Genomic DNA, 20,168 nt, shown 5'->3' with positions numbered 1-20,168 from the left:
CTGGACCGCCATCTCTCACCTCATTTCATAAGCTCAAGATTTAATAAATGGAAAAGCGTTACTGCTGATTGCTTCTGAGAGGGAACAGCACAGATGGACACACTGCAGTCTCAACAGCTTGAAAAGCAACATGTCCAGCAATGGCGAGGAGGGACACTGCCAAAACACTCAACAGCCTGTCGACCTTTGCTTCTTCACCTTCTGCATATTTATCAGCTTCTACTTTTAGCATACAACATAGAATAAGACAGTTTAAAGTACCTCTAACCTCTCAATGAACTATTAATCTTTTTTCTTAAATCTTATTTTGAGTCAGAAGACACTTTACTTTAATGTGCAAGCTCAATAAAAATGTCTGACTGTTTGTCTTGAACAAAAAATACAAAACTGTCAGCCCAGTTTGTCAATACAATCTGATGTGTCCCTCAGAAGTGCTGTCACACTGTTGTGTTTTGTTTTTCTCTGTTTTACTGGATGGAAATTTGATTTCCTGTCTAAATGTTTACTCTTCATTGAAAGCATTTAAAAACATGGGGTGTCACCACTGGACGTGTATTTCATGTTCGAAACCAGTGTGCTGAGAAAGCCCCTCACTTCCTTTTCAGTACAGTGAGGTCACAAAGAGTTGATTCAACATTAAAGTGTTTTGCGAAAATATTTCTATCCTTTCAACTTTTTCCCATTTTGTCAAATTGCACATTTACTGTATATTTCAATGTATTTTACTGGAATCATGTCATGGTCCAACACAAAGTAGCACACAATTGAAAATGGAAGAAAAACGACCATGTTTAGAAAATGTTTTATGAATAAAAATCCTTTAAAAAATTAGTGCACGTGTTACACGTCTCAGCTGGGTTGAAACAATTGTAACAAATGATGTTTATCGTTGTCTCTGCTTCTCCTTTCTTCTGAATGGAAAGCCTGTAAACATGAATAGCTTCAGTGAATGAAGCAACGACCGCCGTCTTCTTCCCCAAGCTCTGTCTCTTTATTACAAATTCTCAAAATCATGAAATTATACAATGAACATTCCTTTGTGCAATCATGTCCAAGTGTCCTTCCGTTGTTCTAAAACAACCACACACCATCCACTTCAGTAAACAGCATCAGCTCCCACCAGCTGTGACAGCATCAAAGGGCCAAATCAAAACAATTCAACAATAAATTTAAATCTCACAAATTTACATAAGAAGAAAACCAATTTCTCAAGTGCAGCGTAATTTTAAGGCTACTAATTTCTTTGAATTGTAATAATTCTGAAAGACTTATTAGTATTAGCTTTATAATTTAATATGGACATATTTAGATAACCAAATCTACTTTAAGCTCTGAATAACTACAGTAGAATCAATTACACAATAGGGGAAAGTTAGGCTGTGCGCCGCAGTACTCCGATGTTGTTTTATTACTCATTCTGCTGCAAGTTGGCTCAATTGTGACGCGCCGGTTTAGGATTTTCAAAATAAAAGATCCAGAAGTAGTTCATTATTTCTTGCGCGGCCCGGTACCAATTGGTCCGTGGACCGGTACCGGTCTGCGGCCCGGTGGTTGAGGACCACTGTAAAAAACACATATATGATGCATTGCAATACTAATAATTTATGTGATGGCTTGTACACTTAAACAGATTTTCTTGACTGTACAAATAAGTGATGATTAAAATCTCCCACTTCATGGTGTATCACACTTGCATGGTTACTTAACATAAAAAGCAATAACATTTTTGTGTGGATGTGTAGATTTCTTTCTAAATTGTAACAATTCTTCTTGGGAATAAATCCTTTCCCTTTAAGGCTGTTTATAACCACCTAGCAAGTAACACGTTTGTAAAAAAAAAAATTTTTTAAATACATACATTCATGAGTTCAGTAGTGATGGTTGCAGTCATGAAATATCCTCTCTACCAACTCCTAATAGATTCTGGTGGAGGATGTAGGCCAATATAAGTTCAATATTTCTTCAAATATTCTTTTTTATTATTTAATTTCATTAAGAGTTTAATTCCTTTATGTCAGCTGGTTTTCTTTAGTTGTTCTTTTACCTACTAAGCTGCTGCTGTTTAATCATAGTGTCTGTAAACTATACAATAACTAAAATTAGGATTAACTGTTTCCCCTGGGTTCTATAAAAAATGGATCTATAAGAACTCTGCATTCAAGATGACCAACTAAGTTTTTTTTTTAAAACTTAAGCTTCATTATCAGTTTCGGCAAAGCAGAAAGTTTTCCAACGTAGTCATTTTTGCTTTATTTTCAGTTTCGGTCTGCCATGGCAATAATCGTCTTTAGTTTCTCTTGTGAAGTTTTATCTTTCACTTAAATGTTTCAGATCATCAAACAGATTTTAACAAGGTTCTCGGAAATGCATTTATTTATCAGAGCGAGACTCATTTAGATTCATCAAACCAAGTGATTTATTTCCAATATTTATTTTTGGTCATTTTAATTATTATGGTTCACAGCTAGTGCGAACCAAAAATTCTGTTTATCAGGAAATTGGAATATTACACCACAACAATGTAAAACAATTTTAAGTACAGAATCGTAATATTATGGTTTACACAACCATGGGGAAGACTGCTGACTTGACACCCTCCACAAAAAGCATATCAGGGGAAAGTAGAGTGGAAGGACAAAGTGTGCAAAAGCAACAGCGACAACCTTAGTGGTCATTCTTACAATTATCACTTTAAAAATATCACTCAGTGATGTGTATTTTTCAAGGATTCAAGAATTGTTTTATTGTCATACCATCTTGCTTGTTTGTGGTACAAAATTCAGATTCAGGTCCCAGATTAAGAAATTTACTACACAAACAATAAATAAATAAGCAAATGAATAAATAATAAAGTAATTTATGTGATACATAGATGTGTGTGTGAGTGTAGATAATATGAGCTTTTTTCCATAGGAGCTTCTCTTTTTGAATTGAATCACTGAGATAAATTGCTATTTCAATTATAATCAAACTTACTGAAATGCATCAGGGAGTCAAAACAGACAAAGTATTTAGATCTATGAACTGTGTGCAAAGGGGACAACATTTTTAACACATTTCAGACGTCATCTTGTGGTTTACACCACCTCTGAAACTGTGACGGGGGGTTTCCAGGTGGGGGTAAAGGACAACTAAATTTAGCAGAATAAACCGGTTGTATGCAGTCAAAGTCAGAAGAAAAATCATGTTCTAAATATACACCAAAGTTTCTCCTGGGAGCGTTGGCTGTGTGCGGGAAAGCCTGCCGCTTTGACAGATTAACAGGACAGGGACGGTTTACATTTAACAATAACAGCTCCATCTCTGAACTCATAACAGCTCATGCGTTCCCTGAGTTTCTGCAGTCTGCTTTGTGTTAGGGGCTCCTGCTGGCATGTTCGCTTTGCCAGAGGAGCAGTGACTCATCCTCATGGTCACCAAGGAGCGACTAAATATTATCCAGTTCATATAGTCGTATAATTTAAACATTTGGTCACGTTAAAGGTGAATAAGCTAAGTCAGGAAGTGGATATCTGTTGCACATGTTTGGGATTTCCATCAATCTTTTAACTAAATGTATGAAAATGATCCCTAAAAGAGGAGATAATTTCTCTCATCCCGCTGTTGGATCTCGATTTAACTCTGACCTTAACCCAAAGGGGAACTACATCATCCCCTTAGGGATTTTTGATGATGCCCTGCATATTTATGCTCATATGCTTTATTTGAGGAGCCGCTTCTGAGGTCATAACCCAAATTTCTCTGCTTCAACCATCAGGTTGTCGGCTGTTTCTGCTCCCTCTAAACCTATAAACCCAACTGGCAGATAAGAAAATATAAATAACAATGACTCTCTCTGCACCCAATGGTAATCATATCTAAATAGCAACAGTTTCTAGGACAGTGGGAGGGTCATCTGCTGCATGGCTGTGCGGAAGCCAGGACATTTTAGGTCTGAATGGTTTCTCCCACAGGAGGCTGAGCTTTATCCTTCGTTTGCAGCTGTCATCCTGCATACAAACAGAACTGCTCTGGTTTAATACGGTCATATCCGAACTGTCAGTAAATCACAGAAAGATCTGGTCTATCAGCTTGTGTTTTTCTCTGCAAGTTTTAATTGAGATTGCATTCATGACCTCAGTTGTAAGGTAACATCCCCGTATTACTCTAAACAAGCTGTCAGAAACGTAAAACGCTCCACTTCCCAAGTGAAAGATGGATGATTTTTGCAGGAGAAAAGTTTCCTCATACAGCAGGATAGTTCCTTTGCTGCCTTTCCAGAGCAACGTTTAGCAGATGTTCTTTGGTGGAACCGAAGAAATGTAAAACATTCAAGTCTGCCTTCAAAAATAAATAATTCCTTCAAATTTGATGAACTTCATTGTGCAAATCAATGCTGAAATATTTATTTCCAACACTTTTAAATCCTCTTGAAAGAGTTTCAAAGTTTAAAAGTTTCCATGAAGATCAATAAACTAAAACAACACATCAGATACAAATTAATATGCAAAACAGTCTTCTTCTACATTTCCATACTGGAGGGGGATCATTTACATTTGGTCTGAATATCTCCTTTGATTGTCTGTATTGACTCATCACTAACATTGTTAATGTTTAGTACAGCAATTTTATTAAACATTATTTCAGTGGTAGCAGGACGATGAAACTGTGTGTAAATGTGTATCAATAAAACATGAATATATAACATTTTGGTCCTGCCCTATCGAATGGGAACAGAATGATACTAAAATACACTGAATGTAAATTTTCATGAATGGAAATTTGTAATGTGTAAAATCGTCTTAAGGGATAGGTAAAAAAAATTTTTTTGAAGTGGGGTTATTTCGCAGCTGCGAACATCATGTAAAATTGCATTTTAAACCTAAAATTGTGTAGCTAAATGTGATTTGACAATTCCTACAAACATTTATGCTTTTTCAATATTTTAGCGTTATTCTGAAAATTAAAACCATGACTCCACTATCTTAAGGGGACCGAGTAATTGAGAAGATCTACGGAAACTATTTTAAAACGATTTTATAGGTTTTCAGGGATAAATACTGAGTCATTCACAAGAATACCTGCTAGAGTTGCTTGTGTTCCCACTATACTCTTTCTTAAGTATCTCATTGGCAATGTTTGCGGGTATCAACCAGCAACTTAGAGGTTGGCAACAAGAGTTTTGTAGTCTGGAATCTTAAAGAGTTTTTGAAACCAATCATTTAGTGACAACAACCTTATTATCAGTGTGTGTGGGTATTGATGTATGGATGAATATATTTAGACATATGTAAACCCAGATAAAATGGAAAATTAATTAACTTATGTTTATTTCTTTTTATTATTATTATTTAATAATGAGGGTCCATCTGAAAATATGGTATGAGTTTATGGGGTAGGAGTTCATAAGTTCCTTACTTTTTCCTATTTCTGTAATGTTAAAAGCAGAATCAGCCAGAACCCAAAACGCTGCCACAACAAGAGGATGTTTCACCAAAGGTTTTATTACAAAAGTAATTGGTGTGGAAGGGTGTGGCCTCACTGGTGGAGTCAGGGATGGGGGATCCACAGAGGTCAGGAGTCCAGCCAGGGGCAGGTAGGGTAAATGGACAAGGGGAGATCTGGGGAGGCTTAGGGGACAAGCAGACGACAGGGACAAAATCTACCAACCAGAAGCTGAGTCTTGAAACGGTCCAGGGTCATGCACGGGAGGGTCTCAGGCAATGAAAATCCAGAAGGCAGGAGGCAGGGTCAGAGACAGGCAGGGTTCAGCAACAGGACTTTCAACAGCAGAAGGATTAGGCAAAACTCTGTGGTCAAAAACAGGCAGGATCAGAAACCAGAAAACTCTTTGGAACGTGGGACAACAAGGCTTGAAAGCTGTGACAGTGGCAACAGACGATCTCGCACTGAGCTGGTGACGAGCAGCTGTTTAAATAGGAACCAGCTCAGTGCAGGTGAGGGCAATGAGCAATCAGCACAGCCAAGGCAGAGCTGAAGGGCTGGAAACATGACAATTTCTTATTGAGCATGTTAAGATTATTGTAGTACTAAAATATGTGTCTTTTCAATTCCTTGTTCATGCGTGTGATTTTATACGTCTATCATGTTGGAAACAAATAAATAAAAATAAGATAAGATTATTCCTGCACCCCAACCCCCCTTGCTGCAGCAGCTGACACTTGACTATTGAACTGGATGCCTCCTGATGACATAAAGATCTCAGTGATCTCTAATTCTCAAGGGTTTATTTAAGAAATGATTATTTACTTACAATTTTGAATGTGAAAAGCTTACAAAGTAAAATACTTAAATACAAAAACGTGTGTGTTGTATTTAAAAAAATATATACTCACCAAGGAATTACACACACCAACTCAAAAACAACAAAAATTCAGATTTCTCCATTTCTATGAGCAAAGTACAATACCTTTCCTCCTCTGTGATCACAGTCTGATAAGGTGGAAGCCCACAATGCAGCAGAGTTGATGAGTATGCAAATGACTGGAGTTAGAGAGAAAGAACAAAGCGTTGAACTGAAAGCACAGAGGCAGTAGTGGAGAATGATATGTGTCATTTGGTGATGTCATGCCTCCAAACGTCCAGGGTGGCAGCGGTGGCGGTAACAGCCTGAGTCAGAGGATGACATCAACGCTACAAGCTGTCAGACAGGTTGGAAAAGGGCTTAGTCCCACAGTCCCATTGTTTGCTGGTTAATGCTGTTATTCAGCCTACTGAGGGCCTTAGCATTTGTTAATCTGACCTAACACACAGTTAAACACAGCACAAAGACACACAAAACAGCTAATTTAAAGGCCAGCGTAGAGAAAGGCCAGCAGCGAAATGTCAGTTCGCAGCTCACCATCGCAGCCTTTTGAATGCAAAAGAAGAAGCAGAAATAAAGGTTTACAAGCCGACAGACTCGGCTGAGGTGGCAAAGCTTAAATTGGCTCCCTTGTTATAAAACTGTCTTTATATTTGCCCATTTTCAGAAAATCAATTTTAAAAATCCATTATATAACATCCATAGAGCACTTTCAGTACAATCAAACCTTAAGAATTAGCACTGCAAATGACTATCACACCAAAACGTTTGAAACTATGCAAATAAAAAAATTTATAATAATCTGAAATTTTATTCAATTAAATGTCATAAATGTAGAACTAGGAAAATGCAATTGAAACTGTCAACATGAAAACACCAGATATAAATAAATAAATAAAAATCCAAAACACCAAAAAGTACTCATAAAACAAACAACAGATGAATAGAGACATAAAATTTTATGTTTATATTTGAAGTGTGAAGTGTTAAAAATTCAATAGAACCAAAAAAAAAGCTTGAAATATGTAAACACGGATGAATAAAATAAAACAAATGATGTTCAACTAAAACTCAGGATACACTTTTAACAAATTTGTGGAAGTGTAGGCTTGTAGAGTAAAAGTCAATCAGATATTGACCGTTACTCCATTTCAAAATCAATGAAAACACCTTAAAATCAATTCTTAACCCACACAGATTGCCAATGCAGATTCCTTGGTGAGTATATTTTTTAAAATATGTTTCAAGAAGCCAGAATGTTTGCCTCCTAATCCAAAAAGATGGTCTCATCCAATGAACCAGCTGAACAAAGTGAGTGGAATCAACAAACTAACTCACTCTGTGGTTATCTAGCAACGACCTGTTGAGTAACTTGTGGTTACCTAGCAACGACCTGTTGAGTAACTGACGCAGTAGCAGTTAAAGGTTGCCTCATAACTGCTTAAAAAGAGAAACGTTGTGGAGTGAAAACTGTGGATGAAACAGGAACGATCACGTCATCAGTTTGGCAGCATTTTATATATTCATAACAAAAAAGTAATTATTATCAATATCAACTGATATGAAACGATCATATCATCCTGCCCTAGAGCATCTTCTACTAAAATAAATCTCCTTGTACTGTCAGTACTGCATTATAATTATCAATATGAGAAAAGTAGAGTAAATGAATTTATTATAAAACATGAAACAAGAACATGAACTGTCATTTTTTGTCTCACACTTTCGCATGATATTGATTGATTCCAAATCATTTGCCCTAATAAATTTGGGAAAACAATGGGTCATGTAATGTCTTTTTCAAGCAGTTGCGTGGCAAAGTTCTGGTGAGCTTTAGTCTACCAGAGTTCACGGTTTGTTCACAGAGCGCTAAAAGCTTTTTCACCGATCAATTAAGTGACCCATCAGCCTTTATGCATTAAATATCTGCGTGACAGATTTTAACTGATGACAGCCAATCCATCTCCATCACCTGGCAACAGGCAGACGCGCTGGTGGATGAGAGGAAGTCACAGAAAGGCAGAACTACATAGACAGACAGGTAGACTGATACCCCACTCCAGCTTCCACGTCAGTCCAAAACGCATCAGGCTTCGCATTATTTTCCAACCACTCAGTCTCCCCCCATTCGGGCCGAGTTTGCTGACAAAAACAGGGCTTCGTTAGGTCAGCCAGACGCTGCTGTTTAGTGGTTTGGGTTCATTACAAAGAAATACAAATGAGTCAGTGGGCTCATACAGTACACACTCACATGAGTCACGGAGATCTAACCTGCAGCTTTCTGGAGAATCGCTCAGCTCTGACACCTACCTGGGATCACGTAAGCAGAGTTTCAGAACAAGCATAGAATAAACACGACGTTCTTTTTGTGTGTGCTGATGAATGACATCACAAACCAAACAGCATAAATATATCCATTACAAATGAAATTACCGATTGAAAATAAAAGATTACATTTCCTGACAACTGCTGCCGTTGTGCCTCTGTGTACAGTGACAGGAAAGGGCCGGAATAAAAGGATGACATCATGTAAACATTCAAAAGAGAAATGGCTTCAGAATCTCCCGCATGTAGGGACTTTTCTTATAAAAACAGATAAAATCAAATGTCAACATCTAAGAGCTTCAAGCAGCAATGGAGATGTACTTTACTACTTTAATTTATAGTTTTGCAATATATTCGCTGTAGTGCCTTCTGTGGGAATGGACAGTAGCAAACATTTAGAACAGCTCTCCACTATTAAGATGTCAAGTTTGACTTTTACACAGGGATTTAGGCTTAGAGTATTTAGAGGAACAAGTTGTGTTTTCTGTGGCTCAGGGAGAAAGTTTTTGTTGGTTTGGAAGTCTGCGTAAAGCCCAGTTTAATAAAACAAGAGACTTAATTTTGAGTTCCCCACGCCTATAGTTGATTTTAGTGGAGACTGTTCAGAAAACGTTGACACAACTTTGAATGTCGTCTTGTAATTCTGCTCTTTGCTGTTAAAACGCTGGGATTTTTTTTTAAATTCCAGTTTACTGATCCCATATGTAGTGATTATACTGGTTGACCTATGAATAAATAAGTGAAATAATAAATAAATCTATTTTTACCTCAATGTAACCAAACCCTTTTGTTTAAGATAGGACATTGTTTTATAATCAAAACTTGTTCCATTTATGTCATAGTACTATTCTCTAACAAACGTCTACGGTCTCAGGTGCAGAACAACTGTATTTACAATAGGACATTTTAACTGGCAACTGGTTTAACTGGATTTTATTTAGGGGGATCAGTGCAAAGGGGGCTAAAATACATAGGTACATTTTCAGATTTTTATTTGTAAACGCTTGTTTCGGAAAGCTATTTATCATTTTCCTTCTGTTTTACAGCTTTGTAGGACGTTGTATTATTCTAATACATAAAAACTCAAGATGAAACATTAAAGTTTGTGCTTGCAATGTGTGAAAATCCCAAAAAGTTCAACGGATATGAAAACCTTTCCAGACATAGGCCTTATGAAACTTTAAAGTCTAAGTCCCAAATGTTTTCCCAGTTCTCAGAGCGGAGACATATGAAGACATTCCCATTTAATCATTCCCTACATGTTCATTCATTTGTTACTTTGATTACTTTCTGCTAACATCTGCTTCCCACTTCCTGGAACCGCCCTCAAAGCTTTGGTCTTCATCAACTTGGAAAAACCCTGTTTTTGAACTCGCGTGATTGAGTTGCATTCCACGTCAACTTGTTTTAACCCATTCCTCATAGCTTTCATGATGAGAAAATATTCTCCTGAAACCCAACACGTGGTTTTATTACAATCCGAACACAACAACGGAAGCAAGAACTCAAAACACTCGTCTCATACTCGCAGCAGCGTGGCGCTTGGCTTTGTTAAAACATTTCCTCCCTGATGTGATACAGATGTACTGTCACGACTGTCATCCACGTCTTAATAATTGATGCCCGCCCAAGACTCGTCTCTTCTTTCCCTTCCATCCCCCCCCCATGCTACTGAATACTCCTGCTTTTATTTTCCACTTGTGCTCCACTTGGCTGGCCTCCACAGAGCCTGAAGGAAAGTCACATTTGGATTGCAATTTATCACACGGGGGCACTCAAGAAATTGAATCTCCACCCCCGTCGCCTCAGGTGAACGCTCTGTTGGTCAAGGCGCTTTGCATGTCTGAGTCATTACATTGCTGTTTGCATGTAGAAAAATACAAGGAATGTGTCCTGTGTAAGTAATTGTCTGGTTAGGATTGGATGATGATGCATGTGGAGAAACAAGCCATTTATTCCAGGGCTAAGAATTTACTTTATGCTCGATAAGTGGAGCGCAAGTCAAGAGGATCAGCGCAAGTCAAGAGGATCAGTTGGTGTTCACTAGTTTGATTTTTTTTTTTTTTCCTCATAGCTGGCGCACAGTACAAAAAACAGAAAAATAAAAAGGCTAGAGGACCTGGAACATACACAGCTGAGCAGAAAGCAGCTAACACACTTTTTTATTATTCTTCCTAATATATTATTGAAAGCTATTTTTGCGGCTGCACTCTGAGAACAAAGGTACTGCAGTTGTCACTTTCAACTTCACAGACAGAACGGAGAGGAAATTTTTCAGAGGATATGCATATATTTTTCTTCTTTGCCTCCATGATGTTTAGCAAAACAGAACATCCCTCAAGCATTTTTGTCTCAACAGCTGCAAGCATTTATTTAAAAAAAACAGAGAAAGAAAATGAAAACCTGGTGTACAAGTAGGCCATCATAGGTTTGTCTGAATGCACCCAAATCATCTTAGAAAAAAATGAGACTTAAAGCTGACTTTTGTGGGATTTGCATTCATGCATTTTTTAAATCCTGTTTATTTATTTGTTTGATCTGTTGTCGTATTCTAACTGCAGCCTCCTGTCTTATCTTCGTCCAGCTCGTAGGATGCTGCACTGGTGAACACATCAGTATGTTAAGTCCAAATTGCATGGCTGAGTTATCACAGTTTCTCTCTCTCTTTTTTTTCACCCTCTGAACCCCCATCACACTCACAGAAATGTCGTGCAGAGTTACTGAGATGTTGCACAATGTCGCTCGCTGTGGAAAGTCTGGATTTTAGGTTAAAAATCCTTGGCGCCCAGCAGACCAACCAAGCGAGACTCTGCATGGGACCAGCTGCTCAGCGTATCTATCCTTCTACAAAATGAGCAAGCGTGAAGGTTTGAAAGAGGAGAAAAACTCAATTTCTGTCCAATGCAGAAAGGAAAGAATCGCCCAAGACATCAAGCACAGAACCGAAACAATCTTGGCAACACTGTTTGTTTTTCTTTGCAGAAAAACGCGGCCCGTCTGCAAACTGAGACGATGACTAATAACACAAACACACAGTGCTGTCTGTATTTAAAACCACAAATTTAAGGTATTTTATAGGAGTTTATGTCATAAGTCAACACAAAGTAGTGCATAAATAGAAAAAGTAGGATAATTGGTTTTCAAAATTGCCCATAAAATGAAAATCTAAATTTGCAGTTGTATTTATTATTTCATACGTCAAGAATTTTTGGGGTAGTTCTCTACCAGACACGCACATCATCTGACACCATTTTCCATTTTTCTTTGCATATTTAGCTCAAGCCTAGTTAGTGTGAAATATCTGTCAAAGTATTTTTCTATGACATACATTTTCAGGTTGATATACTGTATGTATGTGCTTTAACTAGGACATCCTAACATATGAATTTGCTGTGATCTAATTGCAACCCTAGTTTCAAGTCTTTTGTGGTCTTTACTAGATTTTCTTTTCAAGGTTTTTCCTGAATTTGGTCTCATTTGGGCAGTACATCTTATTCCACATTTTTAGTCTGTAAAAACTTTTAATGAGACTTCCTATAGCTTTTTTTATCCTTCCATGTTTATGCCATACTTTGTGTTTTGTTATCACATAAAATGTCAGTAAAGGATACTGCAACTTGTAGTTGTAACGTGACAAAATGTGAAAAATTTCAAGTGGCAGGAATACTTTTCAAGGCACAAATATTGGGCTTGTAAGTTAACAGTGATGTCAGAATGAAGACAGTAAAAACTTTTTAAGGCCTGATTAAAGTTGTCTTAACGAGGCCATATTAAGACACATTTCTTGATGGATTTTACAAAGAGTACGCATTACTAATCAACATTAACATGAACTCCTCCTTCATCCCACACAAACTGGAAACTTAAACCAGTGAAACCAGTTAACTGTTTGTTCACTGGAAGCAGCACTGAAGTCCCTCCCTCCGCTACAGTGTAAAACTTGTAAAACCAGAAATCAGAAATGGCCTATTTTCACTGGATAGAAATATAGTTGCTATGGTTACTCAAGGAAGGTTTTGAAGCATTTAAAAAATATTTCCATGGAAATAAAGTCCAAAGGGCTACAAATGATAATATTTTTTCTTGTTTTTGACTTGATTTACTAGTTCAAAATAAATGTGTGTTTTATTTTGAATGTTTTGTGTTGATGTTACGCCTCCTTACAGATGTTTTTAAGCTCAAATGATAATTTTCTTACTTTAGAAACCAACATGACCCAATGTGAAGAAGCAACTTTCCCTTTAAACCTAATTACTGTTTGTGCCGCTCTTGGCAATAACAGCTGAGATCAAGTATTAATTTAATTTGGAGGAATTAGACTTAGATTATCTTCGTCTAAAAGAAATATTCAAAGGAGCAAATACTTTTCACGGGACTCTGTATATTTCCAGTGATGTTTATCTTCACATTACGAGGGGCTAATGAGAATAACAGGCTTGAGGTCACAATGCCAAAAAGATCCTTCAGTAATCCTTCTCTGCCCCACAGGGTGCAGTTAAAGAACCGAAGCAACAGTCAAAATAATTTCCTGTGATTGTTTATCGGGTCACAGATGTGAGGAAAGAGATGTTTACAGTCTGATGTCTAATGACAAAACTTTCCCAAAAGGTCGTCTGGCTCCCTACAACAATTACAATACATTTTATTTGTGCTGCAATGCCGTGTACGAGGTCAGAACATTTTTATTGTGTCCAGAGAAACTTCTCAAAAACTATGTTGAGGTTTCATTCTGAAAAAAGTAAGCAAACGCCTGATCAGGACACTAAACCTGATCAATTAGAGCGCACAACCTCTTTTCAAAACAAAGCAAAAACTAATTTCAATTAGAATTTAACAGGAATTAAATGTAATTATTAAAAATGGATGGATGACTAGATGCTCCCATAAACCTTGACCAGCTTCCTTGTCATGTTTCAAAAAGTATCCCCACAGAATAATACTGCTACAACCACCACGTCTCACCACGAGATAAGGTGCCTTGACTTCTACAACACCTATATCGATACATTTAATCTAGAGTACAAATGACGTACTCTAGATTATATTACTAGTCAGAAAGCAAGTACTTCGCCAGCTGCATTCCTGTGATGCAACATGTCAGCAGAACTGACTATGCTGCATGTTTAGGAGACATTTTGCATTGAATTCGCTAACTTGCTTAAGCAAAATGTCCTTTGCATATCTGCCTTAAAAGTCAGCTTTAATCTTTGTTTTCTGCCACAATATTATTCACTAAATAGTAGCAACGCATTAGTGTTTGAAATCGCAAATCAACACACATTATTAGCGCTGTTTTAGGATCCAAAACAACCCACCAGACACAAGCAGCTGCTTCTGGAAGCAACAAGGGCCATCGAGTACATGTACTATTGTTTTCAACTCTCAGTGGTCCCAAGCTGCATGAGGGTTGCATCAACCTCTAAAGGCAGACAGTTAATCAAACTGTTGCGATCTTGAAGAAATCAAAACCCCAAGATGCTTTAAATAAGATAGCATGCGAGGAGAACCCTACACGAGAAACACTTCATTACTCTAGGCTGCTGTGAACAAAATTAACTCTAAAAGTGGAAAATCTGGAACAGAATCCAGAACTCTGCTCTTGATTAAACCATCCTCGTTGGTCCCAGAGTTGTGAATGATTAAACATGTGTCGTGTATTCCCAGATGCCTCTTCCAGCTGCTCCTGTTGTCGGGCAAACGCTTTGGGCTTCGGTTTATGTAACAACTGCAACACATTGAACACGCCTGACTGAGCTGCTGCTTCACTAAAGTTGCAGGGAACCAACACAGAATCATTAAAAACACTTGCTCTTATTATTAATATAAACACAGGCATACTGCTGAATAAAACCTTCTTTTCATGGATGCAAGTGAGGAAAGAATGGAATCTGAAAGCGAGGATCATGTGCACTCAAAAAATATATTGTTTCAGACATCAGATTGGTGAAATTGTAATGTATTTATTTCTCGAGTTTAGCACAGAAAATGCGGAGAATTTTAAAGTAGGCATGCTGACAATTTGTCATGACAATTAATTAGTTTATTAGAAAACTTCAACCACCTGCCACATGTGCAGCTACATGTATATCATGTTGCTAAAAAAAATAAATATTACAGGGTAAAAACTGCTGTTTCTGTGTGACATGGGAGTTAAGTATTGCCATTAAAGCCTCACTCTAAGTCAGACACACATTAACATAAAAGCTGGAAAAAAGATCATGTAAACGCTCACTTTTAGAGCTTCTCTCTGTTGAAACAAAATTTTAAAATTCTAATACAGAAAAACAGAACAACAGCTCCACATAGTGGATATTCCAATTTATTGCAAGATTTTTTAAAAATTCAGGGAACAAGACATACTGTAGCTGCACAAAATCATTTAACTGGTCAGCATCTGTGTCTCAGCAGTGTACCGCAAAGGTCGACCTACGGGAAGAGAAACAACAAACCAATGAAAAGCAGATTTAGATTACATGTAATACATTCACTGCATTCTGAAATATTTTTATTATATACTTCCCTCATTTTCCAAACTCTGAATTCAATCAGTAATGATGGGTAAAACAAGTGGTGGCAAATTAAAAGACAAAGCATGTACATTTAACATAAATCGGTGTAAAAAAAAAAGCTACATTGACAAATAGATAAACGCTAAAGTAGATAAGTCTTCTTTTTTTCTATACTTTATCAGAATTAGAAAATGAATAAAAGTAAATTTCACACTTTAAGGTTTTCTTTTCAAGTAAATTTAAGTGTTTATTTATTTGTTTATTTCAAACAGATTTTAAAAACAAAGAAAACTAGTAGGACAAGAGAAAACATATGCATACGTAACCAAGAACAAAATAATTACCTTCCCACTATTTCTCTGTTTGAAAAGGTGTAGGAAGAAGTGAACACTTATCTAATCTCAATTTATTGAAATATATTACTTACCAACTCACTAATTACCAGAAATGTGTAATTAAAAACATGTTCTAAAGAACCAACAAATAAGTTATATATTAAGTAGACTAGCTCTTATATAAGGTTTATAATAAATAAATGTTCCAGGTGTTTTAACAACTATAAAAAAAGTGTCAGAACAAGTAAAGTAAACTTGAAACAGTGACCCACTAACCTGGACAGAGGATTTCTGCCAGTGATGCCTTCACCTTGAAAAGCTCGCTGTTCTCCTCCAAGTCTTTCTTTGCATGGAAGCTCGTGAAATGCAGAGCGGGCCACCAGTCGTTCCTTAAAGCCATCTGCCCCTGGACTGAAGTCGCCCATTCTTCCCTGGTGTTATTTAACACAAGTAAATCAGGTGCAGTGTAGGAAATTTCTAATTAGAAATCTAATTTCCGTCCAAGGATGTGTGCGTACTGTTGCAGCAGTTGGTGAATGACGGCATGTAAACACTTCCAAACGTCCAGGTTGCTCCTCCAGCATTGGAAGTCGAGCATCTCAAGGAGGACTCCTAAAGCCTTCTGGGTATGACTTTGTTTCTCTTTAAAAAATAGAAAACACAAAAACAAGGACATGACTTTATACTTAAGCAGACAAATTTTGAAAGAAGTCATTGAAAGATGACAGATATTTCAGTGATTTCATCCGTTTTGTTATTTATTCCACATTTATTGGAAAAACAATCTGCTTTTACCTGACTGAAGCAAGAGGCAACTGTAGGCCAACATCAGTTCATGGCTTGGCACTAACAGATGCAGGTGCTACAATAAAATACAAAAATATTCAATTGTTTTTGTTCTTATTAAACAGAGGGGAAAAAATTATATGGAGAATATTGTTATTATTTAACGATGCATTATACCTTCAACACTTTCATCAGCTTTTTGTCAGGAGCATCGTGTCGCTTTAAGAACTGGTACAAGTAGACATGCGCGTTGGGATTTGGGGGAAAGCTGTTGTCGTACGCGTAGTCGTTCAGGACTTTCTGAGCCTCTTCGTTGTCTCCATAATACTCCAGCATCTGGGAATGTAAAAGATAGGAGGCTGCTACGTTTCTTTATACTGATTAACACTGAGCATATTCTAAAATATGTTTAAAAAGTTGTGTACACACCTAAAGAAACAAGATATATATGCCTCCATTTAAAAGATAAATGGATTTGAGTCCTAACTAATCAGATATTTTGTGCATTGCATTATTTCACTGCATATAGGCATAGCATACCATGATTAAACTAAATAAAGATGGAAGATTTTACATGAAACTAAAAAAAAAGGATTATTGGTTTAACAATATATGATATGCCTTCAGAAAATGTCCATATTTCCAAACACATGCCTTCTCCTTCCTTTCAGAGTGTTTGAATCAGTGCTGACCTCAACATAACAAAGAATGAAGGGATCCCAAACTCCTGGATTTTTCAAAATGTCTTGAAGATTCGTAGCGGCAAGTCTGAAGAAGGTGTGCATTCCTTGGTTGTCTGATTCAAAAGAGTCTAAAAAACATACATTAGGAAATAAATGAAGTTGCCACATAAATAGTTTTTCCAAAGTTAGGTCTCCCATAGACATGCAGTATTTCTGTTTGCCCCTTAGGGGGCAGTGTAACACTACATAAAGACTTGGAAAAGTCTCTGAGAGGAATCTGATTAATAATGGATGCTTTAATGGTGTGAGGTCAAGTGTGGCCTTACTGTTTATGGAGAGCGTTGACTTTTTGTCACACCACATTATGTAATCCAGCAAACTCCTGTAGGCCTGGATCAGTTTAATGCGAGGAAGCTGAGAAACCGACTCTTTCCCGTGCCTCCAGCTCTCAGCGATGGAGAGCTGACGCTTTGCAGCTTGGATGTCGCCGTGGAGCATCAGGTGGAAAGAATGTTCCAGGCAAATCTAATACAACAAATACATAAATAAGTCATAAAACCGCAGCACAAAATGAAAAGTCTGCACTGAGGTTTGCTAGCACACACACCATCAGATAATGTTTAACTCCTGAGTGTTTCATTTGTTCATATATGATGTTGTAGTCTTTCACTGTTGCGTTGGGGAGATGGTGAAGGATCTCGGTGCTGATTCTCCAAACAAGCTGCAACACAGTGTGAAAGGAATCAATACAAATCCCAAACAGAAGTAAAACTTGCATGAAGAAGATCTTTAAAATGTTGGAATAATTAAAAACCAACCAACCTACCTCTTTATGTGGCTGTGCCTTGATTTTATTTCTGTCCTCTAATATCTGGGTGTAACTGGCCATGTACTCTGCAGCCTCCTGCCATCTGTGGTGCAGCATTGCTTCTCGGACGTGCTCAAGACAAATCCTGCACGTCTTGTGAAAGCCACTTTCAACGCGTGCCTCTGAGAATTTCAGGAAGGACACAAATCAAGGTATGCACTACTGCCAGAACTTTTTTTCTGATATTAGCAGCTAAAAATATTATTTTTACAAAGAATTATATAAATTAATTTCAGACATCATTATAATTTATGTACCGGTATTTGTTTTTCTCTGAACACTCTTTAGCAATAACTTTTGTTTCAGATAATTAGCAGTCTAACCAGCCATGGGAAAAAAAAATTTATTAAATGTTTTATTGAAAAAAAATGCTTTCTTGCCAAGATCTGACGGTGATGAAATAAGTTAGTTATTTCCTAATGATTTTACCTCCTTATAATGTCTCTTAACAAAAGGAAGTGTCACCAAAATTTATTTCAGAAACATAGAGGCTGGAAGCATTTTACCTAAATAGTTAACCAATACCTATATCTGTGCAAGCAGTTCTTTTTACAATATGCATACTGTGTACAGTGATAAATAAATTTGCAATATATTGTGCAACCCTAGCCTAGAATTTTACAATTCTACATTTAAGTATATTTGTAAGTAAGTCCTAATCATTAAAATGTACAGAAATAAACATCACTCATCTATATGAGTCTATCAGTGTTCTACCTAAATTACCAAAACAATCTGACTTTTTGATATTGTATTTCATTGTTATGCATCTGTTGCTAATTTTGACTCTTGGATATGAAACATTATGCACACTGGAAATTATGTAGCATGCTAAACTGGATGCTAAATTTCTCACCTACACACATAGATTTGGCCAGTGGGAGTTTTGATTTGTGTCTTTTTCTGGAGCTGCAGTCTGAGGAGTCGCTTTCATCCTCCAGGACAACAGGAGGGCCCAAATATTCGTCTAAGGCTTCCATAATCAGCTCACCAGGGACACTCTGAAACGTAAGATGGGTATATATGTGAACCAAGATACCTTTTACTAGAAGTGTTTCTTTCTATCACCACAAATTTCCAAGTGAACAAGACGACTTAAGAAACTTCTATTAATATCGAACAAAAGCTATTTTACCACCAAGAAAATGTGTGAATACTGTTTAAATAATGTACTCAAAATATTGTAAAAATATTCTTACACTGACATAAAGGGACAAAAAAAAAGGTCCTGATCATCTGATTGGCTATACTGATTGGTAAACTGAAGGATAACTCTTGCTTTTTATTCTTTTAAGGCTTCGGTCTTGCTGCTTTCTTATGCGTACTTTTACACGTTCCATTTCATGTATAGTTGTTCAATGTTTTAGTGAGCACTGTATAAAATATAAAAACCTTTTTTACTTATTTAAGTGGACTATGTACTTGCCAAAACCTGAATGTAATTCCTGTCACAATGATGTTTTTCTAACCTCTTCCAACATTTCAGACAACATGCATTTTTATAGACCAATCACACTGACCCAATCACGATTCTTTTAGGTGGATCCGTCCTTTAAAGGCTGCAAAGCACCCTTTTACTTAAAGACGTTGTAGAAATTGGCTTGTATTTATTCTCTAATTTATCAAATTTTTGAGAAAATTTCAGGTAGATTTATTTTTGTTTATGACTGATGTAGTCTGATCTAAAACATACTATAATCTTTTAAATCATTAAACATGTGTAGGTTTTTTGTTTTTGTTTCGAACATCTCTCAAAAATTGTGCTTTTGTTTTGTTTCTACAAGTGCTCAATAGTTTGTTTTAAAAAATAAACGAACTGAAGTGCAGAGAGATGCTAATGAGATGCTAACTCAGGAGTTCCATTTAGCTGTTTTAGTAAATCTTTCACATATTCTTGACGAATTGGTAGTAACCTTCCTACATCAGTAATATAATTTAACAGAGAAATAGACAGCCAAGTTCATGAAACACAAAGTTTGATCACACTTACCTTTTAGAATTAATTCATGTTTGAATATTCCAGAGAATAGCTAATTCGTTAGCTTATGCTATTAGCATTTTACATCGTTAATTTATCGCCTAATTCTAAGAGGCTAATCGGTCTTACTTTACTAAAATGAATTTTTAAAAAAAAAACTTAAATTAACTGTTGTTTTGTAGCTGCCATGCTTCCAGGTTGGGCAAGGAAGTAAAATAAAAATCTGTACTTCTATTGGCTCCTCAATAACCCGGAAGAGGTTAAGGGTAGCGTTTGATTTTACTCCCTTATGAATCGTCTAGCTCTTATTTTTTTCCCCAAATATTTTCTAACTTTGTTTTATTTTTGCTTTTTCTGTGGTAAGATAAGATTATTCAGCT

General features: G+C 36.7%; 1 protein-coding gene across 1 annotated transcript; it reads right to left on the bottom strand.

Moving 5' to 3' along the window:
• Window positions 1–14,575: 14,575 nt before the first annotated feature.
• Window positions 14,576–20,025, bottom strand: taf1a (TATA-box binding protein associated factor, RNA polymerase I subunit A). The gene is made up of 11 exons (XM_014475060.2): window positions 19,801–20,025; window positions 18,667–18,811; window positions 17,769–17,932; window positions 17,550–17,663; window positions 17,269–17,467; window positions 16,952–17,070; window positions 16,437–16,595; window positions 16,269–16,335; window positions 15,992–16,115; window positions 15,750–15,904; window positions 14,576–15,055 (listed from the first exon to the last, which is right to left on the bottom strand). The coding sequence occupies exons 2-11, from the start codon at window positions 18,788–18,790 to the stop codon at window positions 15,009–15,011; spliced, it is 1,272 nt and encodes a 423-aa protein (XP_014330546.1). The 5' UTR covers window positions 18,791–18,811; window positions 19,801–20,025; the 3' UTR covers window positions 14,576–15,008.
• Window positions 20,026–20,168: the final 143 nt, after the last annotated feature.

The sequence above is a fragment of the Xiphophorus maculatus genome, chromosome 15 (assembly GCF_002775205.1).
Source record: "Xiphophorus maculatus strain JP 163 A chromosome 15, X_maculatus-5.0-male, whole genome shotgun sequence".
NCBI classification, from domain to species: Eukaryota; Metazoa; Chordata; class Actinopteri; order Cyprinodontiformes; family Poeciliidae; genus Xiphophorus; species Xiphophorus maculatus.
The sequence above is the reverse complement of the archived record's forward strand: the minus strand, read 5'-3'. Positions and strand labels throughout refer to the sequence as shown.